Source organism: Nothoprocta perdicaria, unplaced genomic scaffold (assembly GCF_003342845.1).
Source record: "Nothoprocta perdicaria isolate Ctin4 unplaced genomic scaffold, notPer1 scaffold_143, whole genome shotgun sequence".
Classification (NCBI taxonomy): domain Eukaryota; kingdom Metazoa; phylum Chordata; class Aves; order Tinamiformes; family Tinamidae; genus Nothoprocta; species Nothoprocta perdicaria.
In genome coordinates, this window is record NW_020454572.1 from 1,327,510 (window position 1) to 1,351,895 (window position 24,386).

The 24,386-nt window shown below is 44.1% G+C and overlaps 1 protein-coding gene and 1 non-coding gene across 5 annotated transcripts in view; both read left to right on the forward strand.

The window, feature by feature from the left end:
• The window catches only part of CNOT1 (CCR4-NOT transcription complex subunit 1), a 45,154-nt gene extending 20,906 nt beyond the window's left edge, over positions 1 to 24,248 (forward strand). The window contains exons 17-48 of one of the 4 annotated variants that reach the window (XM_026034414.1): positions 100 to 301; positions 689 to 835; positions 1,879 to 2,003; positions 2,935 to 3,221; positions 4,064 to 4,142; positions 4,707 to 4,937; positions 5,818 to 5,958; positions 6,394 to 6,573; positions 7,607 to 7,723; positions 8,110 to 8,220; positions 8,766 to 8,843; positions 9,181 to 9,358; positions 9,855 to 9,985; positions 10,256 to 10,552; positions 11,232 to 11,372; positions 11,464 to 11,568; positions 12,192 to 12,311; positions 12,728 to 12,919; positions 14,049 to 14,191; positions 14,720 to 14,828; positions 14,932 to 15,101; positions 15,894 to 16,125; positions 18,741 to 18,989; positions 19,376 to 19,539; positions 19,812 to 19,929; positions 20,369 to 20,470; positions 20,760 to 20,933; positions 21,526 to 21,675; positions 22,061 to 22,241; positions 22,622 to 22,754; positions 22,859 to 22,993; positions 23,632 to 24,248. In XM_026034414.1, the coding sequence (XP_025890199.1) occupies positions 100 to 301; positions 689 to 835; positions 1,879 to 2,003; positions 2,935 to 3,221; positions 4,064 to 4,142; positions 4,707 to 4,937; positions 5,818 to 5,958; positions 6,394 to 6,573; positions 7,607 to 7,723; positions 8,110 to 8,220; positions 8,766 to 8,843; positions 9,181 to 9,358; positions 9,855 to 9,985; positions 10,256 to 10,552; positions 11,232 to 11,372; positions 11,464 to 11,568; positions 12,192 to 12,311; positions 12,728 to 12,919; positions 14,049 to 14,191; positions 14,720 to 14,828; positions 14,932 to 15,101; positions 15,894 to 16,125; positions 18,741 to 18,989; positions 19,376 to 19,539; positions 19,812 to 19,929; positions 20,369 to 20,470; positions 20,760 to 20,933; positions 21,526 to 21,675; positions 22,061 to 22,241; positions 22,622 to 22,754; positions 22,859 to 22,993; positions 23,632 to 23,710 (5,001 nt within the window). In that variant the 3' untranslated portion in view covers positions 23,711 to 24,248. The remainder of the gene's footprint in view (positions 1 to 99; positions 302 to 688; positions 836 to 1,878; positions 2,004 to 2,934; positions 3,222 to 4,063; positions 4,143 to 4,706; positions 4,938 to 5,817; positions 5,959 to 6,393; positions 6,574 to 7,606; positions 7,724 to 8,109; positions 8,221 to 8,765; positions 8,844 to 9,180; positions 9,359 to 9,854; positions 9,986 to 10,255; positions 10,553 to 11,231; positions 11,373 to 11,463; positions 11,569 to 12,191; positions 12,312 to 12,727; positions 12,920 to 14,048; positions 14,192 to 14,719; positions 14,829 to 14,931; positions 15,102 to 15,893; positions 16,126 to 18,740; positions 18,990 to 19,375; positions 19,540 to 19,811; positions 19,930 to 20,368; positions 20,471 to 20,759; positions 20,934 to 21,525; positions 21,676 to 22,060; positions 22,242 to 22,621; positions 22,755 to 22,858; positions 22,994 to 23,631) is intronic. The other 3 variants (XM_026034416.1, XM_026034415.1, XM_026034417.1) reach the window with 3 other exon arrangements.
• LOC112943307 lies at positions 7,062 to 7,199 on the forward strand. Its single transcript, XR_003248548.1, has one exon. It is a non-coding gene; the product is annotated as a small nucleolar RNA SNORA46 (small nucleolar RNA).
• Positions 24,249 to 24,386: the final 138 nt, after the last annotated feature.

Here is a 24,386-nt window from a genome sequence, read left to right on the forward strand (position 1 = left end):
AGGAATGTTCTGACATGTAGCTGCGTCTGTACCAACCCTGCCTAGGATGGGCTCGCTGGCAGTTTCATGCCTGTCTGTAATCCTCCTTTCTCCATTCAGATCGACTCGCTTGCAGGAATGGCATCCCTTAGCTTGGGCGGCTCCGCTGCTCCCCACACCCAGAGCATGCAGGGCTTCCCCCCAAACCTGGGCTCCGCGTTCAGCACGCCGCAGTCGCCAGCAAAAGCCTTTCCCCCCCTCTCCACCCAGAACCAGACAACGGGTTTCAGCAGCATCGGAGGACTCTCTTCACAACTTCCAGGTAGTGTTATGGAGCTGGAGTGTTTGTGTTTTTGGTGTATCGGAGCTAAGGAGATGCCACTGCCCTGATGGGGAACACTGGACAAAAGCAGCTCTGTTCTGGGCTGCGTGGGGGTGGGTGCTACAGCTGCTGGGTCACGGCTGAAATAACCCTTCAAGATGCTGCAACTGCAGCAGCTTGGAAATGTGTGTACCAAGAGGGCAGGGGTTTGGGCAGGCTGGCAGGGGTGCTTTGGGGTGGTGTAGAGAGAACTTGCTGAGACAAAACTGCCTGACATGAGATAACTGGGAGATTGTGTAGGGCTTTGGTCCCGGGAATGGTGATATACTGGGACAGATGAGCACACCCTGTGCTAGTGGGGTGACCRGTGCCTTGTTTCCCCTTCAGTAGGTGGTCTGACTACGGGTAGCCTGACTGGCATAGGAACTGGGGCCCTTGGCCTCCCTGCAGTGAACAACGACCCCTTCGTGCAAAGGAAGCTCAGCACGTCTGGACTGAACCAGCCTACGTTCCAGCAGAGTAAGATGAAACCTTGTAAGTGGTAGTGTTGTCTGTGACTGTGGAGTGTGCCTGTGGTCGGCTCTTAACCTGCATTGCCCTCTGGGGAGGCTTGGGACTGCACTCGTCAGCGTTAGAAACGGGGCTCCTTATGCTCTGCCCTTAGCCTGAAAAAGATGCTTCTAAACACTGTGCTAAAGCTTGCCAGATGGCCTGGGTGGGGGGGTTAAATAAAGCTGCTGAGCAAAGTGAATACTGCATGGTGGGAATTTGCATGATAGGTCTGTTCCTGTGCTTGTTGTGCTGTGTCTTGAGCAAAATTGTTATTCCTCTCTTTCCAGAGGATTGCCTACATCTTGTAAGAGTTTCTCTAGAACAGTGTTAAAGCTCCCTGGTTAAGGTCCTGTTGGAGCAGAGAGCTTGAGAGAGGAAACCTTGAAGGAAACGGTACCATAGGGGTTTGCAAAAATAAACTAGCCAGTTAGTGGGAAAGCTTTTTGGAAGAAAATGTTGAAGCAATAAGCCTTGGCCTCTAGGAAGGCCATATGCTGAACCTCCACATTGCTGTTCCTATAGCTGTAGCTGTCATCTTGGATAGCTCCTCTGTGGTGCAGAGCTGTAAGGCTCTACAGCTGGGCAGCGGAGAGSAGCTTTAGTGACCGTTGTTTTTCTTCATGGCCTTGAGCTCATACAAACAGGCTTGAAGCTACTGGCTGGCTTGAAAGGTTGTGTGAAAGGTGGTCTGCATGTTCGTGTCGTGTAGCATGCTTTGTTCTACTGCCCTGCAGTCCTTTGTGGGTGTTGGTTGGGTTAGCCTGAGATGCACTGTGTTCTAGGAATGCAGTTGCACGAGGGCAATCCATTCTTAAGGATTCAGTCCTGGTGCATAAACACAATTTACTTGAAGATGGTACTTAAACTGTTTTTTTGGTCTGTTTGAAAGGTTCGGTGTTTTTTTTTCCCTTTTTTAGGAGAGCAAGCAGGTTCTGTATAGACCTGTGAAAGAGTTGAAAAGGGCTAAATGAAATCCTGACTGCACTTGTTCCAAATATGACTCCTGTTCCATTTTTCTTTAACAGCTGACTTATCTCAGGTGTGGCCAGAGGCTAATCAGCACTTTAGCAAAGAAATAGATGATGAGGCCAACAGCTACTTTCAACGTATTTATAACCATCCACCACATCCGACCATGTCTGTAGATGAGGTGAGTTTCCTTCTGCAGCAGTTGTCAGTGGGCAAAGACCTGCTGCATACTTGACAGGAATTTTTCCTTCGCTTCAGTAGAAAAGGAGAGAGGGCTCACAGCAGATGTTTGCAGAGTTGTGTTTGTTTCATCGTAGTGAACGAAATCAATTGAAAGCATTGCTTCAGAAATGCAGAGAAAGCCCTCAGTTGATCATTACATTCAGCTTTAACTGCTGTAGTCTGAGGATTTAAAGTCTGCTTGACTCTGCTAAAATGCTTCTGGTTTGGGATGACTTTAAATGTGTAGTGGCAGCATGTGTATGAAAAGCAAACACTGTGATCCTGTAGGCAGTCTGCATAAACCATACCCGTGAATATTTGTTTTTACAGGATCTAAATATAACTACAATTTGCACACATCCAAAGATGAGCTCTATTCCACCTCATGCATTTCAGTACTCATATTTTGTGTTTTTCTTGATTGCTGATCATCAGTTGCTCTCTCAAACATCTTGAGGAAAAACTCATCTTCAGATCCTTAAAATGTTAGTCTGCTCTAGAGTAATTATCAGTTTGTGATGTACTTGCTCTTTGAGGTACTTTCTAGTGTTCTTTATTATTTTGCACAGTTATTAATTATGTAAGACATAGAATATTTTTGTTCTGATTTTGAATCAATGGTGTAGAACTTGGCAGAAATAGGTTTCTTTTGAAGATGATTGCGTAGAAGAAAGGGGCCAAAATCTGAGATGAAACTTCTGCTGTAGAATCTGTTAGTTAAAAGGAATTTGGGGTTTGGTTTTCCTTGAAACAGTTGTTTTGCAGTCTGGCTTGTAGTAGTGCAACTTAATGTCAGTAGTCACAGGAGCTCTTGAATGTGTAGGTGTAAAAGGGCAGAACTGAAGTGAATTAATTGCTAACAGTTTCTTTTTTCTTCCCTTTTTTTTAAGGTGTTAGAGATGCTACAGAGATTTAAGGATTCCAACATTAAACGAGAACGAGAAGTGTTTAATTGTATGCTGAGGAACTTGTTTGAGGAATATCGTTTTTTCCCCCAGTACCCAGATAAAGAGCTGCACATAACAGCCTGCCTCTTTGGTGGGATAATAGAGAAAGGACTGGTTACTTATATGGCATTGGGCCTGGCCCTACGCTATGTTCTTGAAGCCTTACGAAAGCCTTTTGCATCCAAAATGTACTATTTTGGTATCGCTGCACTAGATAGATTTAAAAATAGGTGAGTGTGGGTTTTTTTGCTAATACTTGTCAACAGTACATGCAGTGTTTTGTTAGGCTTGGACCTGCTCTGATTACAAGATTACTTGCATGTGTCACACCTGTCTTTTGGGATAGGATGCTTGAATCTGAAGAAATGCTGAAAAGCTGCTTGAAAAGAGTGACAAGAAATGCATAGGCCTAAGCATCCTAAGCAAAGACCATGCTATTCTGCTCTCACAGATCATCTGTCCTGCAGTATGTTAGCTGCAATAAAAGGTCTCACTTGCAACAGTTCATAGCTGTGTGTGCTGTTGTGAACCTAAAAACTGGATAAGACCCTTAAGCTGACAAACTTCAGTGTTAACCACCTTCTAACTCCTTTTCTTGAAACCCACTATAAGTGGGACCTAAAGATTTAACTCTCAAAACAAGACAGTGTTTAGCATTCATAAGCAGAACTATAATAATTAGTGTGCATTGGTGAAGCGTCTGTCTTGGAAATTAGGGGCTGTTTTCATCTGCTCTGTGAAATACAGTGAGTCACATTTTGCATTACTTGGTCAATAATCTTACTGTAAACACTGCTTAGAAGGGCAGATGTGTGTYCCAGCAGGTGCAGAGATGTTTAGAAAAAGGTGGGTTGCTGTGAGTACATGACTTACGCTGTGCTATTAAATCCATTTCAAATGGCTTTCACCAGAGAAGCTATCTTGTATAAAATACTTTCTTCATAGTATAACCACTGTAAGTAGTCCAGAAACAACTCTGAAAGGGGTGGACTTACTAGTGGCCTGTTGCTCCTTAATACCGACTTGATGACTGCTTATGCTTTTGCCTAATACATACGTGGTCTGTTGACAGATTGAAGGACTATCCCCAGTATTGTCAGCACTTGGCTTCTATTAGTCACTTTATACAGTTCCCGCATCACTTGCAGGAGGTGAGTGTTTTCATGCTAGCACTGGCTTTCTATGCTGTTAAATATTTTTGATCACATTGCTCCCTTCTGCGGGATAAATAGTCTGAGCTGTCCCAATTCTGGGCACTGTAGATCCGTGGAGACAAACTAGGCCCTTGTAACAASTGCAAACGATAAGATCCGAGTGGTTTTAATTAAAAAAAAGTCAGAAGAAAAGTTATAGAAAAGGCAATTCCGTGGCAGTGCTTAAAAGCATAGTCCATATAGGCAAAAATAATATTTGGTCATCATAATTAAATAAAAAATAATAATATTAAGGTAGAGGTTATCTACTCAGAAAATCTATGATGTCCAGTAGCAAGCTCTGCTATTTTTACTTATAGATCTCAGTCCTATTCCTTGAACCAGTATGGGAAGTCTGATACATSACAAATATCTGGGTCAGTGTAGTGCAGGGTAGGGGGGAAAAATTTACTCTTAAGTTTATTGACAGCTTTTTAAACTGCTTCTGCTGTTAATGCTCTAATCCAGCCCATAGTTGTTGTGCATGTCAAGTTCTATATGTGCTTGTTTACCTTCCTGCAGTACATAGAGTATGGACAGCAATCCAGAGATCCTCCCGTGAAGATGCAGGGCTCAATCACCACCCCTGGCAGTATTGCACTTGCCCAGGCACAGGCCCAGGCCCAAGTCCCAGCAAAAGCTCCTCTTGCTGGCCAAGTCAGCACTATAGTGACCACCTCGACCACCACCACTGTGGCAAAAACCATCACCATCACTCGTCCAACGGGAGTCAGCTTCAAGAAGGATGTGCCAGTAAGTGACCTGTGACACCAGTGCCCTTGCTGGAGGTGCAGAGGTGCTAAGTTGATCTAGCACCCAGGGATAAGTCCTATTGAGTGTCTGTATTACATGTTTCCAAACATCGTTTTGTGTCTTATATCCAAAGCATGTAACATTCTTGACTCTAACCAGTCTTTTTTTTATTTGCAAAGACTTTTTAATCAGCAAGCTATAAAATTACTGTGGAGTTGACTAGAAATTTGGGGGTTTTTGAGGGTTTAATTCTCCAGGTAATTGTATTTTTTCCCTAATGACTTGCAACAGGACTCTTGAATTAGTCGGTGATTTTTATTCTAGGAGCTTGAGACCTATGACTGCACGTTCTTAAGTCCCAGTTGACCTAGCAATTTTAACCACCCTAGGTTTTTTCAGTCTAATCAGTTATGTAAACAACTCTAAGCCAGTCTGGACAACCACACAGTTGGCAGATTGACAGTGTTAGCTACTGGGCAGAAAGTACGTGGGCCCAGTTGGTTACCCCACAGCAAGATCTTAATCCTTTGTTTTTGGGGACAAGAGCAATCCCGTGTGCTTGTGGAAGGTGTATGGAGCTGTTACTGCAGGGTGATTGATGCTTTGCAAAGTGAAGTCTTGTCTTCACAGAACCCTCTGCGTAGTTTCCATTAAAAGAAGCTTCTGCAGTTGATAGCCCACATTGTCATGAACCAATTCTTAGGGACAGTTCGGTTTTCATTCCAAATTCAATACTGAAGTGTTCCTGRTGATTCACAAGAATCATAAGGTGCATCAGATAGATGTGACTTGAAACATGTCTTTTTTCAGTTGACAAAATGGAGCAAAGCTTGTTCTTGATGATGCCTCTTCCTCATGTCCATTCTTGTTCTTCCTGCAGCCTTCCATCAATACTACTAACATTGATACGCTGCTAGTAGCAACAGATCAAACTGAGAGAATTGTGGAGCCTCCAGAGAATGTTCAAGAGAAGATTGCTTTCATCTTCAATAATCTGTCTCAGTCAAATATGACACAAAAGGCAAGTATGAAAGAACTTTATTAACTTCACATCATAAATGAGCTGAATGCCCCTTGATATGGTAGTGGTAAGAGGGTAGGCTCCCTTGAACTTGTGTGAAATGTTAGGGTTTTTTGAACAGATAAGTCTGTGGTGCTGCTGCTGCCTTTGCTGTCTTTTTTATGGACAGATTGCTAGCAAATGATGATAAAGCTCAGGTGAGACGTTTAGGAGAGGTGGATCATTGTATCTTGCTCATTTTATGATTTTTGTCTCTTCTGATTGACCTAATCCTTAGATAATCAAAGATTAATGACTTTCAAGTTCTTAAGAAAATGAAAACCTTCCTAAAAGTGATTAACTAAATGTGGTTAGTGTTGGACAGGGCTGACCCCAGAAGTTTGTGGTGATATTCTCAGGTCTTCATGGTGGTGTTTTTCTCTTGCGGGGAGACAGGTGGAGGAGCTGAAGGAAACAGTGAAAGAAGAGTTCATGCCTTGGGTATCGCAGTATCTTGTCATGAAAAGAGTCAGTATCGAGCCAAACTTCCACAGCTTATATTCCAACTTCCTGGACACTCTTAAGAATCCGGAATTTAATAAAATGGTTCTGAATGAAACCTACAGAAATATCAAGGTGTGTAGTACAAACTTTCAAATGCTTATTCTGTTCTTAAGATTACTTAAAGCTCTGCTGATATTCTTAGGCCATTTGCTTACTACCTTCCTGATCTCCAGAYATGGAATTGTCTTTAAAGTATCTGTTTACTAGTTTACAGTTAAGCTTACAGGCCACCTTGTGTGGATACAAATGGGTTGCAAATGCACCTAGGACTTGGTCCTACTTGACTGGTTAGGCAGCAGGTCTTCGCTTGACACCGTATGTAGGCAGACTCTGAATTTGTGTGAGGTTCTGAAATTACAACCTGGGTTTTTCCTCTTCTACGGGGAAACCAAGGATGGGAAAAGCAAATTTTTTGCCGAGGGAGTGGGGAGGCTTTTAGAGAGAGTGTTAACGGGAGAAGACAACCCAAATTCATTAGAGGACTGGGCATATACAAAGGTGAGGAAGAGGGAGAAGCAATAGCCTGGAAGAGTTGAGTGGGTAAGCTAAGACTGTCAGTGAGCACTATTTTTAAACCTGTTGGTGGAATTTCGTGCCACCATGGGTTACGCTGTAGTGCAAAAGAACTTCCTGACTCTTTGGAGCGTTGCTGACCTTGCTCTGTTCAGCTGACGCTACTCGGAAGCAAAGGAACAGAAATAACAGCAGGATGCAGTAATGGGATTAAAAACCTTGAAATAAGAATTGAATTTCTAAGAAATGCAAGTTACAGCCTTGAGGGCTGTTGAAGCACTAAGCAGGGGAGAGTTGGCTACCTGTTACAGAATTCCCAAGTTATATTTTACAAACAGAGTGGTTATAGTAATGCTGTCAGAGAAGGTGGGGTCTGGAAAAGCATAACTCTTCATTCCTTTTGAAAGGAATTTTGAAATCTCTACAGACCTGCTGTCTTGAACCGAAGGCTGGTGTGACTGTCTGTTACAGTGCTCAGAACTGAGTGCTCCAAAACAGTTTCTGCTTTCTTGAAGTCAGAGCATCTCTCTTAATTTGTCTTTGAGAGCAGGATTATTTTCCCACTGTTGCTTGAATTGCTACTTTTGTTTAGGTGCTGCTGACGTCAGATAAAGCTGCAGCCAACTTCTCAGACCGTTCCTTGCTAAAGAATCTCGGGCATTGGCTGGGAATGATTACACTGGCTAAAAACAAGCCCATCTTGCACACGGTGAGCTTCTATCTTTACAGGTTTGTCTGGCACAAGCCGGGTTGTAGCTGGCTATTCAGGACATTCTGCCACCTTCTTGGTCTTGTTCTTTGCCAAGTTCAAAACACAATTCCAAGGATGGTCATCTAAGGCTCTCTAACTTTTTTTCATCAGGAGAATCAGTTAGGGTCTTGCTGAACTAAATGAATTAATTGCATGTCAAAATATGTGTCCCTAAGTCTACGTTTGAAAAGTAACTCSGTACTTAGCTACTTAAAATGAAAGGCTGTCTTGATTCAACCCTGCTATTACATCCTATGAGAAAATGTAGAGTAGGATTGTTTTGCAGTGTTGGTGCTGGTTTTCCTGCCTTCATCTGCTTTTCAATTGTTAATGGTGTTTTTCAGGATTTGGATGTGAAATCGCTGCTTCTGGAAGCATATGTTAAGGGACAGCAGGAATTGCTTTATGTAGTGCCATTTGTTGCCAAAGTCTTGGAATCCAGTGTCAGGAGCGTGGTAAGTGACTTCAGATGTGCTGACAGTTACTGCTCAAGTGGCAAAATGCRTTTCAGGAGTGAATTAGCTTTTTCTGCCAAGTTAAAACTGGCTTAATTTCCTGGTGGGAAAGAAAAGGGATGTGAAGACTCGAAAGTTGAAGGAGTTCTGATTTGAGGGGAGATACCTGGCTTGGGTGTGTTTACAGTCTGTAAATAGATGATGTCTGTATGGTTTCCCTGAACAAAACCTCAATTGAGAAATGGAAGGGTGCCATTAAAGGCATTCTAGAATTAATTTATTCTTTATTGTTCCTTTTGTCCTTGGGCAGTTCTGTTTGACATAGAACAAGAGATCTGTTGGGAGGAAAAGTTCATTGTGCCTCTGGTCCAGTGTTCCAGTCCTGTAATTTTGTTTCCTKATCAATCCTAGCTGCTGCTGCTCTGCAAACCTCACTTTCCATGGCTGTGCAGCTGCCTTGCTGTTCACATTTCACAACTTTTCTGGTCCATAAATTAACCATTCAGGAAGTTTCTGTAATGCGGCTGCTCTTTCTTCTCTTGTAGGTGTTCAGGCCTCCAAATCCCTGGACAATGGCCATTATGAATGTTTTAGCCGAGCTGCATCAAGAACATGATCTAAAAGTAAAGTTTCTTTTCTTTTTTTTTTCCTTTTTTTCCTCCTYCTGTTTTTACTGAGCATGAGTTTTCACATGCCAGTCAAGACAGATGTCATGTAAAAGTACAGTTTAGTTGTAGTCACATAAAAGTAGTCATGAAGAGCATTAGCCATTGCTTGATTTGGTAGAACTTGGAGRAAATTCCACCTCTGTGAAGTCCACCTGTAGAATAATTGTCGATAGTCACCACTAAAAGTCATGGAAGAAGAATAGGAAGCTTGGGAATTGAGTGACCAATAAATGTTTGGGGTTTTTTTTTTCTGCTGCCTTGTGGTATAACCTAAATTGGAATTGTCATGCAGTTGAATCTGAAATTTGAGATTGAGGTGCTCTGCAAGAACCTGGCGCTAGATATCAATGAGCTAAAACCTGGGAGTCTCCTGAAAGATAAGGATCGGTTGAAAAATCTAGATGAGCAGCTGTCTGCTCCAAAGAAGGATGTGAAGCAGCCAGAAGAGCTACCACCCATCACAACAACTAGTAAGTACTCCTCAAAGTGAGACCAGAACCATGCCATGTAAGTGCTAATAAGATAGGAATAGTATGAAGTAATATAACCTTCTGTAAGAGCTTTTAATGCTTGAATACACTCTGCTTAGCAATGGAACAGGGCCCATAGACTTTGGAGATGGGGAAGGGAAAAGAAGCAACTCTGAGAATTAACTCTGTGTGCTGCCTGTGGTTAGTAGGCTTCTTAGTACATAGGGCAGCAAAGTGGATGGTTAATGAAATGTCAGAGTTTAAAGTGTAATGCAGGAAACAGCTCTGCTTTGTCTGTGCTAGGGGGTAATAAGGACCTTTTGTTACAGTAGGAAAAAGCCAAGTGAAAATTGGGTGTTGAGTTTAGGGGACTTGATAGTCAAATTGCAGAACTTCATTTCTTAACCATTTGTTGACGTACATGAGAAGTACAGAGCTGCATTGTAATCAGTTGCGTTTCGGTAGTCATCAATGCGAACGTTTTTATCTTCTCTAGCTGCTTCTACAACTCCAGCTACCAGCACCACTTGCACAGCCACGGTTCCTCCACAGCCTCAGTACAGCTACCACGACATCAATGTCTACTCTTTGGGAGGGTTGGCACCACACATTACCCTAAACCCAACGGTAAGTTTTGGGGCTGATTTGGTTAATTTCACAATGTCCCCCATCTCAGAATTATCAAATTCATAGTTTAATAACCTGCACGTGCAACACAAGAATGTTACCCTGTGTAGATAAGCTGTGACAGTATATATAAGTTTGGGAAATGTGAATGCCGAGGACGGAAGGGATTATTTTGTCTAGTTTATTTTGTCGAGTTTTTATTTGGTCTAGTTTTGTTTTTGTCTAGTTTACTTTGTCTTTTCTAACTTAACTTCCCTCCTTCTCCTGCAGATTCCCCTGTTTCAGGCCCACCCGCAGCTGAAGCAGTGCGTGCGGCAGGCTATCGAGCGCGCCGTGCAGGAGCTGGTCCATCCGGTGGTGGATCGGTCCATCAAGATTGCCATGACCACCTGCGAGCAGATCGTCAGGAAGGACTTTGCGCTGGATTCGGAGGAGTCCCGGATGCGCGTGGCCGCGCATCACATGATGCGGAACCTCACTGCCGGCATGGCCATGATTACTTGCCGGGAGCCCTTGCTGATGAGCATAGCTACCAACTTGAAGAATAGCTTTGCTACTGCTCTGAGGGTAAGAGCTGCACCGCTTGAAGCTTGTCTCCCACATTAGACATTAGGTCTGTAGACATTAGCCAGCATTAGTAGAGGGGTTCTCCACACCGCGGACTTCTTGATTAATATCATGTGATTTAACTAGTGTGGAGATGAATTCACCAGGTAAAAGTTGTATAACTCGTAGAATGTTCTTTGTCTTCGARTGAAGAGACGTCGTCTTCGTCTTCCTCAAAGAGACGTATCCAYTTCTTGTGCTAGCCTTGGCTATTAGCAACGAAAGCAAGGTGGAAGAGTCTCACAGTCAACAACAAGTTCACAAAAACAGTAGGAAAACTGGTATTTGGTGTTCTGGGTTTGGAGAAGTGCTTTGTATTGCAGCAGACCGCTAATGTAACATGATGTCTGCAAGGTGTCACAAATACAACGGGACTTTCAGATTTCCATGGGTAGTTGGTGAAGAAGAGGGAAAGTGTCCTGTTGTTTTCTTGATGAAAGTCTTTAGTGTATTCTTGCTTATGTGTTTGACTGAAATCTCTGCAATATGCCATTTATTATGATATATTCTATGCAAAATGAATGCGTTCCTAGGACCGTTCCTTTTTAATGCATTGCCACCAGCATAATACCAGCACATTTTAAAAGACTATATTCAGTGAAAACTTACAACTCCTGTTGATTATCCTCATTTTTAATAGGCAGCTTCCCCACAGCAGAGGGACATGATGGAGCAAGCAGCTGCCCAGCTAGCACAGGATAACTGTGAGCTCGCCTGCTGCTTTATTCAGAAGACAGCTGTGGAAAAGGCAGGCCCTGAAATGGATAAGAGGCTAGCGACTGTAAGTATGGGGCTGCTGTCTTGCCAAAAGCCTTCTTGGCTCTGGCACACGTGCGGGCTGGGTGTCAAAAGCTCCATATGCTCTTTTCCAGGAATTTGAGCTCAGAAAGCATGCTAGACAAGAGGGTCGTCGATACTGTGATCCTGTTGTATTAACTTACCAAGCAGAACGGATGCCAGAACAAATCAGGTTGAAGGTGAGGATGTTAAGAGTTTTATATTCTGGTGTTGCTTTTCTTCTCCCTCCCRACAATGAAGAGTCCATGGCACCGATTTATCCAAGCAATTTTATATTTTGCATTTCTTCTTTGACAGTGCAGCTCCTCTTAGCTTGGTTAGTAACAGACACATTTAAAAYCTTGTTTCCAAAATGAGTATTTGCCTCATTCTTCTCAATTCCTCAAAGACATTTTTTTAAAAAGAAGATTTGTTTCTTTCTGTGCTGTTCATTTCACTGAAAGGTCACTAGGCAGTTTTGTCTACTCCTTTGTATTTTGTTCCCTTTTAAAGAACATACCTGTGCTCTCAGCAGAAAACTCCCGCACGTCGGAGAAGCAGAAGGTCTATATTCAGTTTTTTGTTTCTGGCAGCATGAGGTGCAGTGTATGCTGGAGTCTTTCTATTCAAGCAGGTCTGTCAGGGAAGATAAGACTTGAGGCCAGAGGAGCAGAATCCTAAACCGCTGTGTTTAAAACTGCGCTTAAGAATCTGTTTCAGTTTTGCATAGCTACCTTGTTTCACAAGCTGCCTGCATATCTTACTGCCACAGTGTGTAATGCTGGCGTTCCTGTCTTGCCCCTGCCCCTCCTTTGCTGTAAAGGTTGGCGGTGTGGATCCGAAACAGCTGGCTGTTTACGAAGAGTTCGCTCGCAATGTCCCTGGCTTCCTGCCTACCAATGATTTAACTCAGCCCACGGGATTCTTGGCTCAGCCCATGAAGGTACAGGTCTCTGACCTAGGTTGCTGTGAGAATACTGTAAGCCCTTTGGGTGAAAGCTGCAGAACTTGCCCCTTGTGCTAAAAGGTAGTAAGAATTTGATGTTTGTTGTGCTTGGGAATACTGCTTGAAAAACATATCTGCAAGAGACAAATTGATGGCAACATGAAGTTTTTCTTACAGCCTGCCCTGAATAATGAACAGGACCTTGTCTGTGCACTTGGTCTAAGGGCTCCTGGTTATTTCCACAACTAATTTGCTCGTAATGCTTTTATATTGCCTGCCTAAAATGAAGAGGGTAGCATGGAAGACTTTTTTTCTGGTGCTTAAAGATCTGGAGCAGTCCAGGTCAATGGGTAGTCAAGTTTCACAGACACAGTTGGCTCGGAAGTCACTCACTCCCCCTTTCTGTTAAACAGCAAGCCTGGGCTACGGATGATGTAGCTCAGATCTATGACAAATGTATGACAGAACTGGAACAGCACCTGCAGTCCATCCCACATACGCTGGCCATGAATCCTCAAGCTCAAGCTTTGCGCAGCCTCCTGGAGGCTGTGGTAGTGGCTCGTAACTCACGTGATGCTATTGCTGCTCTGGGGCTGCTGCAGAAGGTGAGTGTTAGCAACTCTTTTCCTGTTTCAACTGAGCTAGAAATAATTCCTTATTGCTCTTCTGGTTTGTGAATGGTCTTGGTGGGGATCGCGTTTGCCTATGCTGGTGGAACCTGCTTGGTGAGCGACAGGGAGCTCTTGCTGCCCTTTGAAATTCGGTGAGTGAAATGGAAGGAGAGCAGTGTTGTTCRCTTGGCATCACACAGGCTCACGGCAGGCTGTTCTGTGCGGTGAGGAGAGCTGTTGTACTCAACTGCTGCACTAGTTTCTGATTCTTGAGTGTTTTGAAGTGAAGCAAGATGCCTGAATTGCACTTGTAATTGCACTTGTGTTGAGCCTAGTCCTGGATTCCTAGTGGCAAACCTGTGTTTTGCAATAACTGATCTGGGYTAAAAGCACACAGGTGGGGAGCACAGAGGTTACAGTGAGCTCTGAGCTAACATGAATCACTCTAGAGCAAAGTGATGGGTTGGGGGTGGGGAAAATGTTTGGGAAGCAGCAAGGACACTTAAGTGCCTGCCCTGGAGTAAAAGCAGTGGCAAAAAAAGTAAAAGTAAAAGTAAAAGCAGTGACAAAAAAGCAGTGACAAAAGCAGTGACAGAGCAAGAGGAAGGGAAGCTGGAAACCGCTTCAAAGCAGATGCTCTATTCTTAACTGATAGCACAACTGTCTTAACTGATTRCTGCTGATATTTATCTGAAGAATTTGAGAACTTGAGAATGGGAAAAGCTGATCTTTGACACGCTGCGCAAATCTTACCTCTGATATTTTCTTTTGAGCTACATGCAGAATCGCCTTTCAACTGCGTTGACTTGTAGAAGCTGCAGTGCAAAGTGACAGGCTTTCGTGCTGCTTGGTGCAYGTGTGTGTATAAAACCAGTGGGCTRGAGAGATTGTAGGCTTGTTGATGGTAGGACAGCCCTGGACAATCAATACCTGGGTGTCATAGTAGCTGGGAAAGTCTCATGTAATCTTACCAACAGGGCCAGCATGGTGACCAAACCATTTGTGAGGTTTTTGTTCTGTTTTTGGAGTGGCTGCTAAATCTTCTGGAGGTGCTGACTGAGCTTGCAGAAGGTTTGGAAGAGCACTTGTTTTCCCCTCTGCTAACAGGTTGCGTCTCTTCTAGGCTGTCGAGGGCTTGCTGGATGCCACAAGCGGGGCAGATGCCGACCTCCTCCTCCGCTACCGTGAGTGTCACCTGCTTGTGCTGAAGGCTCTGCAGGATGGCCGCGCTTACGGCTCTCCGTGGTGTAACAAACAAATTACCAGGTGAGTTACGAGGCTGTGGGTAACCTGATGTTGCTTCCCCCATCTGCTGGGAATTATTTTGTTATTCTAAATCACTTAGTATTTTGCACTGCTGCGTCATAGGTCAAAACCAACTGTTTTCATGTTAAAAGTAATTAGATGCTCCGATAATGCCGCTTCATTCTGGAATAACTTGGGAGACTTTTAATGGAGTGGAACATTAAAGATTACTCCGAGTTTCTCTTTTTTTATAGAGGATCTCTCTGCTTGCTGTCAAATTTAAATGCTTTGACTGGACAGATATGTGGCCTAGTCCTTGGAGGGGAGGCTTCTTATTCAGAGAAACAATCTGAAGCTCTTGAAGGGCTGTTGCAACCAGTGTTGCAGGGCAACATCTGCTCAACTACAGCATTACCTCAGAGAGTGCTCCAGGAGAAATTTCTTTTGGAGCCAAGTTAGTTGTCCAATCTTTAAAATGTTAATTTCTTTTTCCCTGAAAAACGCATAGCTAAGTTTAAGTATATATGAAAAGAAGTTCAATTCTTCCAGGTGCCTGATTGAATGCAGAGATGAGTACAAGTACAATGTGGAAGCAGTGGAGTTGCTAATCCGCAATCACCTTGTTAACATGCAGCAGTATGATCTTCACTTGGCTCAGGTAAAGAGAACCTCCTCTTTTGGAGGAGAAAAGTTGTATGCAGTTGAGCTTCAGTTTTATGTTTCRATTTCATAACCTTGATTGCCTTCTTTCATGTTGGCAGTCAATGGAGAATGGCTTGAACTACATGGCAGTGGCATTTGCCATGCAGTTGGTAAAGATCCTCTTGGTGGATGAGAGAAGTGTTGCCCACGTAACAGAGGCAGATCTGTTTCACACCATTGAGACGCTCATGAGGATTAATGCTCACTCCAGAGGAAATGCCCCAGAAGGGTGAGATTGAAAAGCTGTGTAATGTGGTACTTTCACACCATAAATGATCGTATTGGTGATGATTTATGATTGCTGTGACAGTGTGCCGTGTGCTGCCTTAGGCTGCCTGTAGGGCTGCTGTCCCATGTTGGATAACTGTTTTCTTGTTCTGATGTCATTGTCCAAGCAGTGACACCCTCATGTCATTACTTTGACTTTATGTCAAAATGCGTGCCATGTGCTCAGAGGCAGCTTCAGCATGGCCTTGGAGGGAGTGCTTGAGCAGGAAGGCCTTTCTCATGCACTGTGCTCTAAAATACCATGGTGCTGCAAGAAACCCACCTGGATTCCTGATTTATCTTAAATTTAGACAATGTTCTTACGCATTAAAATTTTAAATATGTATATTAATATATAYGGGCTAACCCTAGTGACTGATCAGCTTAGACAATCCTGTCTTGTTTTAGATGGTTTCTTTTTAGAACCTACAAAGCAGCTGTTTACCAATCTCACTTGGTTTGTAGGCCCATCAGCAGTGACTTGAGCAGAAAATATTGCCACAATATCTGGAAATATCTGTGGGGCTTGAGGCTGTTGTTCCTGAGGTGGAAGCTACCGAGGGACATGGATGGAAGCTCAGAGAACTCTTGTCTCTAGCAACAACAGGCTAGTGGTGATGGCAATAGCTGCTGTTGTCGTCACCAACTGCTAGTGAGAGGTCCAAAGCCAAGATCATGGTCTCCGCAGCTGATGTGGATGGTCTGTCCTTGCCGTGTTCATGTTCCAACCCAACTCTCTGATCTCTTGCCTCAGATTACCCCAGTTGATGGAAGTGGTCCGATCAAACTATGAAGCCATGATTGACCGTGCTCATGGAGGTCCCAACTTTATGATGCATTCTGGAATATCGCAAGCCTCTGAGTATGATGACCCACCAGGTCTGAGGGAGAAGGCAGAATATCTACTGAGGGAATGGGTGAACCTCTACCATTCAGCTGCAGCAGGCCGCGACAGTACCAAAGCTTTCTCTGCGTTTGTTGGACAGGTAGAGCTTTTGGAAAGAAAGGTGCTTTTTATTCAACATAAGTAGGGTGTGATGCCCTCCATTTTAAAGCAGTGTTATAACCAGTGTCAGACATCCTTTTGAAACTTTTTTCAGGTGTATGATAATTGCCTGTTAAAATTCTTTCTTATTCTGTGGCAGTAACGAGCTCTGTAGAAACTGGCACCCTTCAGCAAATAATGTGCTGCTTCAAATACAGTAGCAACAAGCTGGCCGTTCAGACTCTGTGTAGTTTTATTTTTTTGCTTGCTTGTTTGGCTATAAACCCGATGGGGGCAAAAAAAAGAACTTGAGGTAGTGACAGGGAGTAGTTCTGACAAGCTCGGTGTAATAAAGCTTGACTCTTGTTATTCCCCATTGATAACAGAAGCCTCTGAGAGCCTGCAGAAGTAAATTGTCGGTAGGTAGACATGTGGGTGGATTGTTTCAGATTGCACAAACAGATACCATTCTGAAAATTAATTATTTAAAAATTAATTTTAAAATCTTATTTAATTACTGAGTGAGGGAGAGCACCCAGCTGGATTAGCTGAAGTCTGGATTCAGACAGCTAAACCAGTCTGATATTTCACTGCTGAACACCTTCACAGATGCGATGAACAGCACACAAGTCATCCAGGAGTGACAGGGAGAGGAAACACACTCAGTAAAGCAGCCTGGTACCACATAACTGAGCCTAGCACTGACTACCTATGTAATATTTGCAGTCATCTTGTTGAAGGTGTTTCAGGTCGGCTCCCTGACTGTAAGGAAACCCCCACTTCAGTCTGCCGGCACGATGCTCTCCTTCATTCTGTGCCGCTGGCCCAGAAGCGCTCCAGAGCTTGCAGGTGCCACGCAACAGCAGTTAAGCTGAAAATCCAAATAAGATTGGGTGCCTCACTGCTGTGGAAGCTCCTGAGACGGGACAAGTTGGAGAGCCCCAAGRGGGAAAGTTTGGCTTTTTGTTTTTCCAAGCTACCCCTGAAGAGAAGGTGGTGTTTAGAAGCATCGAAGTTGATTCTTTTTATACCCCTCTTGCTTTGGGCACGTGGGTAAGGGAGACCCTTGCTGACGGGCACAGTATGGGCTTTTTATAGACTTTATATTAATTACAGACAACGATGTGGAGGAATAGTTCCGGCTGTGGTTGTGTGCTCTAAGAACCACGTGGCCACAGAAACCTCTGCCGTAGCAGCTGCTGAATGGCTGAGCTGGCCCCGAGCCGTGGCAGCTGCAGAGGGCTCGAGCCTCGCACGGCTCCTTCCCTGAAACACCAGTGGCCACCACGTCCCCCTTGCCTAATGGCAGCCGTATCCCTGTTAACTGGAAAACACAACACGATTTCACTGTGCAGCGTGGTGAGGAGCTCAGCCTTTCATCTTGCTGCGTCTTGTCAAGAATGAGGGTTTTCCTAACCTGGAGGAGATCTGTTGGTCGTCTCCATGTGGTTTTGATGCACAGATTTACATCTAACCTCCTTGTGTGCTGCCTTGTAGCCACCTTCCTGTTGGTCTGGCTTCCYGGGCCTCACATCTCTCTTCTGTCCTTCACAAATGCATCGGTAGCTCTTGTGTTAAGCTGATTTTCAAAGAGGGACTTTAGCCTTACAGACTGTGCTTCAGGGGACCTTGCTCTCCATTTTGGACCTTAAGATAATGCTTATAAAGTATACATTAGTGTGGCATACTCAGTACYGCAGAATGTCCTTTACACTATTGACTGTCAAGCTTGATTGTCTTTATCTCCAAGCACTTTCTGAAATGTGAGATGACTGAAATAAGTGTCTGTGCATATATTTATATGTATATTAACATCTTCCTTACAGGCTGCAAATCTGAGAGTTTTCTATAGGAGCTTTTTTTAATTTCTGYGTTTCATGAGTTTAATACTGCACTTAGAATGCCCTTATTTTTGACTGCTTTTATTCAGAAGAGTTGTTGCCTTTCCTGTAATTCTTACGACAAGAAGCGTACGACTTAAAAGGCAGATATGTGACTTCCTTTTTTTAAAAGCTACTCGAGAAACACTAAAAGTGCTCCAGCATTTAATAGTGGTGCTATTTATGTAGCTTCATGTTTATTTGATGGGAAATTTAGAGTAAGATTTGTTATCCAARAAAAGCAAGAATTTTCCCACAATGTAACTTGAGATTCAATTGGGCTTTAATATTGTGGCCACGTATAAAATGAGGTTCCATTTGGGTTTGCTGGTTTAGAAACAAAGCAAAGAACGAAACAAAACTGCCTTGCAGAACCCCGGGCCTGCTTTGCACGCTGTCCTCTGTGAGGAGAATCGACTGTCCTCATGCATCTTGTTTTTGCAGAAGATGCTGCAAAGGTGATTTGCAAACCAGCTTTTCAAGTAAGCAGAGTGCTACCGAACTCCTCTTCCCAAGAGCTCGTGTGCGCTCTGCGGGCTCCCAAAGGCTGGACAGATTAATTTGAGCAAGGTCAAGCGCAAGTAGCAGCGAGAGCTGCCTGCCCGTATCTGTCCGGAGTGGTAACAGTTAATTCTGCCAGGCAGAGGGGGTGCTTTGTGAAGTGCTCGTTTTGAAGTAAGCTGTAAAAAGAGCTTTCCRTATTTGCCATTCTGAGGGTTTTTCCTTTCCCTGATAGATGCACCAGCAAGGAATCCTGAAAACAGATGACCTGATCACTCGATTTTTTCGTCTTTGCACTGAAATGTGTGTGGAAATCAGCTATCGGGCGCAGGCCGAACAACAGCATAACCCTGCTGCCAACCCCACTATGATCCGAGCCAAGTGCTACCACAATCTGGATGCCTTTGTGCGACTTATTGCACTGCTGGTGAAGCACTCGGGGGAGGCAACCAACACAGTTACGAAGATCAACCTCCTGAACAAGGTTAGGAATTTAAGGCGTTGTGTTTTRTGTGCRTATCTGGGTGCATCTCTGTTCGTCTTTGTGAAACAGAAACCTTAATGCAGGTTACAGCTAAAACATCATATAAGGGCTTGAATATAAAGGTCATTGAGTATAAACTATGTCGGCCTTGGTTTAGTGAGAGCTTATAGCATTATTTATTGGCCTGTCAGAAAGGGAGATCAGAGTGTGGTGATGGGATTTGATGCAGGCTAGAATCTAAATTTACACAGTCAACCATTTTCCAGTTGACAAAACTTCCAGTTGTTRCTCGAAGCTACTACTTTTATTTTTCTTTGGCTAAAATGTTATCTCTGGTCAGATTTGCAGAGTAATTCTTGCATATTTCAATGTGTTCATTCCTTTAGGTTCTTGGGATTGTGGTGGGAGTCCTTCTGCAGGACCACGATGTCCGGCAGAGTGAGTTTCAGCAGCTTCCTTACCATCGCATATTCATCATGTTGCTGTTGGAATTAAATGCTCCTGAGCACGTGCTGGAGACCATCAACTTCCAGACCCTCACAGCCTTCTGGTGCGTATCTAAGATTGGCCCCCAGGGTCAGCTTTTCCTGGGAGGATCATGAGTTTTTGCCTAAAAGCTCTCTGACTGTTCATGGTGGCTTAATCACATGTAGAATAACTGCTTCTGATGTACATTGTCCACTTGCTTGTGTTGAGAAAGATCACTGGTGAAAACAAAATGCTGAAATGCCTTGCTTCTAGGGCTGTGTATGTTTTGCCTTGGTATTATGAGAAGCAGTCTTATTGCTGTGCACTTCTAACTTGCTCTAACTTTTCTTTCAGTAACACATTTCACATCCTGAGGCCTACAAAAGCTCCAGGCTTTGTTTATGCCTGGCTGGAACTCATCTCCCATCGGATATTTATTGCAAGAATGCTGGCACATACACCACAGCAAAAGGTGTGGCTGCAGTTTATCTTTCCTAAATTAAAAAAAAAGCGCTCTCACAGAAGCGGGGTGCTTTGGCGTGATGCTGTTTCCCATCTCTCGACATGCACTAGTCGCATGGCTGTCCTGTTGTGTTGCCTTCCATGTTCACAGTAACCTAACTGCATGGAGAAGAGGAGGTTAATAAGCACGTTGATGTCAGTTGTAGAGCTATAGGGTGGGCTGAGTTGCCATCACCTCAGCATGGCCTGCATCATGTTCTGAAAGCACCTATAGCACCTACACGATGTTCAACTGAAACCCTTGAAACGGGAGCTGTGCTGATACAGCTAGCAGTAGAATTTAACTCTTGGTATCTTCAGATGAAGACTGTTCTAGTGAGAGTGTTAAACTTGAAAGCTCTTCCTTACGTATTGTTCACCTGTTGTGTTTCTTTTTCCCTTCTTGACAGGGTTGGCCTATGTACGCCCAGTTACTGATTGATCTTTTCAAGTACTTGGCTCCTTTTCTTAGAAATGTGGAACTCACCAAACCTATGCAAATTCTTTACAAGGTAAAAAAAAAAAAAAAAACTGTGATCTAACAAATACTATTTCTAGCTAGCAAAACTCCTCTAAAAGTAGAAGTGGGTTGAAGAGACAAAACTTACTCTGAATAGTAGAATTAAATGCAAGTGCATCAGACGGAGACAGACTCTACCTTACTAGATTAATTTCTTCCCTTTAGTCTTAATCCTGTTACAAGGGAGGATATCTCCGTAAGTCCTTGGATAGTTTCAGCAGGAACGGTCACGAGTGTCTTTGTTTTACAGCCCCCGTGGTATTTTTTCCTCTCCTTTGCAGGGTACCTTGCGAGTGTTGCTGGTCTTGTTGCATGATTTCCCAGAATTTCTTTGTGACTACCACTATGGGTTCTGTGATGTGATCCCCCCTAACTGTATCCAGCTAAGGAACCTTATCCTGAGTGCCTTCCCACGGAACATGCGGCTTCCAGATCCTTTCACCCCCAATCTGAAGGTAGGACTTCTGTGAGACTGATAACAGGAGAGATTGACCATTTGGAATCCAGGCTCCAGCACAGCGGGGAGAGACCTGAAGGTGTTAATGTAACCTGACAAAAATCTTTGGGCACCGACCAGTCTCATAATGGGGGCATGGCTGCTGCAGGGAGAACTTTCTCATGCTTCTATAACACTGTCCTTTATTTCCTAATTGAATAAACTGTGCTGGGTGACAGGAGTGAGGCTGTAATACTCGGCTGTTATTAAGGCTGAGGCCAATTGTTCTTGGCTTGTGCAGGTGTTTGTAAAACTGCCAAGCTGTGAGTTTAGATGGGGAGGTGGTGACTGAACTCCACTATGACTCCTCTCTTGAATTCCCTATTTTTTACCCTTATTTTTGGGGATGGTAATTACCTACCACACTGCACAGAAACTCTTCTCTTTTGAAAGATGAAGAAAAAGGTGGTGTTCCCTCTTTACTGCTGGTAGGAAAAAGCTCTTTGCAACAGTAGTTGATGTACTATCACTTACAGGTCTGCTTTTGCACTTTTGCTCCTTTAAGATCACCTGTTACTCATTGTTTAGTTGAGTGGATTTTCTCTTGACAGGTGGACATGCTGAGTGAGATTAATATTGCTCCGCGGATCCTTACCAATTTCACTGGAGTGATGCCACCTCAGTTCAAGAAAGATTTGGATTCCTATCTCAAAACACGTTCTCCTGTCACTTTCTTGTCTGATCTGCGCAGCAACCTGCAGGTGAGTGGCTGGTTTCTGAGGGTGCCAAATACAAATAGTCAGAGACAAATGGTCTTATTGACTGAGTCACCCTCCTTTCTTGCAGGAAGTATGTGGGTGTGAAGTAAGCACACATTCTGGACAGTAGGAAAGACTGTGAAAATGTACCCTTTGAAACACACCCTTTTGCACTCCTTACTGCAAGCAGAAGCTATCAGGTCTTTCAGTGCTTTACTGGTACCTTTGSGTATATAGCCACAGTGTTTCAAAACGGCAAATGCCACATTGAACGTACAGGCTAAAGATGTTGCCTTCTGCACAGTCAAGAAGATGTCTGAATGCAGCGTTCCACAAGTACCRCAGAATGATCATAAACCATTAAAGCTGTTCTTGTCCTTGCCGTTAGGTGTCCAATGAACCTGGCAACCGCTACAACATCCAGCTGATCAATGCCCTGGTGCTCTACGTCGGTACTCAAGCTATTGCGCACATCCACAACAAAGGCAGCACRCCCTCCATGAGCACCATCACCCACTCGGCTCACATGGACATCTTCCAGAATTTGGCTGTAGATCTGGACACCGAAGGTGAGCGGGAAACCCTTCTAGGACATGCRGAAACACTTCTGGGGCATGGAGTGTTTAAATCACTTGTTTAATATATTGCAGATTGTTTGAGCTGTGAAGAAGTACAGATGTTTTACCTAGTGAATCCATATTAAGTAATGCTGTATTAGAATATTAAACTCAAATGCAGGAGAAAAACTAAAACCGAACATTCAAGATATGCAAGAAAAGGAGACATGACTTTAATGAAATCAGAATCAACTTGGCTAGATGCTTTTTTCATACCTTGTTGTTTCTACTTTTGTGTAGCTGTGTAGACCAGAACCTTAAGCAGTGCTACTTGTTTCTCTACTTGGCATATTAAGGGCAACCATATGAACTGTACTGCTCACCCTCTGCAGGTCGGTACCTTTTCTTGAACGCAATTGCCAACCAGCTGCGCTATCCCAACAGTCACACCCACTACTTCAGCTGCACCATGCTCTACCTGTTTGCTGAGGCCAACACCGAGGCTATCCAGGAGCAGATCACTAGGTGAGAAGGGAAAGGCATCAACCTTGAGTGCGTTCAGCTTCTCTTTTTCTTCCCTGTGTAATGTGGACCTTGAGCTCTTAACTGTTTTTGCTTTTGAACTTTAGGGTTCTCTTGGAACGACTCATTGTAAATAGGCCTCATCCCTGGGGTCTCCTTATTACCTTCATCGAGCTGATAAAAAATCCAGCGTTTAAGTTCTGGAACCATGAATTTGTTCACTGTGCTCCAGAGATTGAAAAGTGAGTATAATTTAACTACTAAATCACTAAAACAGTACATCTGGAACGGACTGAGTCATACCTTGGGTCTTTAGAGCTTCCTAACAGAGGCACCAATCGCCTCTGAGATCACTCAGAATGCTGAGTGATTACTTGAAGTCTAGGAGCTGGCTACTATTTTTTCTCTGTCCACTTGGCAAGATGTATATTTTACTCCCATATGACTTGCTTTTGTGGTACTATTTTATGAAAGTTGGTGCTTGTCCTTGCACATGAGCGGATGGCTTTGGAAAATCCCAGGCAGAGCTGTTACCTTACAGCACTGACTGCACAGCCAGATGGCCTTGCAGTGCCGCTGCTTCACAACAGCATCTGATAGACCCACATTTGTCCTTCAGGAAGTCATCTATTTCAGCAAAGCTGAAATTTTAGTGGGAGAGCTTTGGTTCCACGGTGAAGTTTTTAGGCATCTCCGTGGTCCCTTCCGGGGACTGAACCGAAGCCAGGGCGCTCCTGCGATGCAGCATCCCRGCAAGGAGCCGAGGCTGGCCCCTGCGCCCAGCACCGGCCTCGCTAATTCCCGTGTGTTTGGGAGTGGGACCCACCACGGCTCATGGGCCAAGCCAGCGCCCCTAACGCCGCTTTGCCTCTGTGTTCAGGTTGTTCCAGTCGGTTGCGCAGTGCTGCATGGGGCAGAAGCAGGCCCAGCAAGTCATGGAAGGCACCGGCGCCAGTTAGAGGGGCCGCATCTCGCGCGGCGGGTGCGCCAGCCTGGAGCTGCCATCCCATCGACTGGCAGAGGAATCCGTAAGGCTCTTCCTGAYCTTCCCGGCCCCCGATTGGGTGCCTGCAGCAGACCTTGGGTGAAAGTCTGTGCGGGCACGTTCCAAAGTTTGAAACAAAAAAAATTTTTTGACTTTTGGCCAAAATTCAGAAGATGCTGTGAATATCATTTTGAACTAGTGTAAATACAAGGAACAGAAACGTTTGTCTGGACTTTTGGGTTTGTGCAAACTGTGTAAAGGCAGGTGGGTAACTGGTGCCTGTCCAGCTTGTAATAAAGGGGCAGCTGCTGATGCCAAGCACTTGTCTGGGGCAGACCTCCTTGTCCTGACATTCCCAGACTCCCAAAGAATATTGAAAAGCCAGTTATAATATTATGTAACTTATTTTTTCTTTATGTGGATGGGGGACCTTTAAATCACTAAGTTTTTTTTACAAAAAAAGTGGATGTGTTTGGAATACGGGAATAGGATGGAATAGGGAGGGGGTGAGGGAGGGATGTAGGTCCTCCCCACCTGCAGTGCAGACAGACGGCGATGGGGACAGCAGTCAGAAAGCCTCATTCTGTTGGAGAAGATTCACCTCACGCCCTTTGGGAGAGGGTCAGCTCTTTTTAGTGAAGAAACCAGAG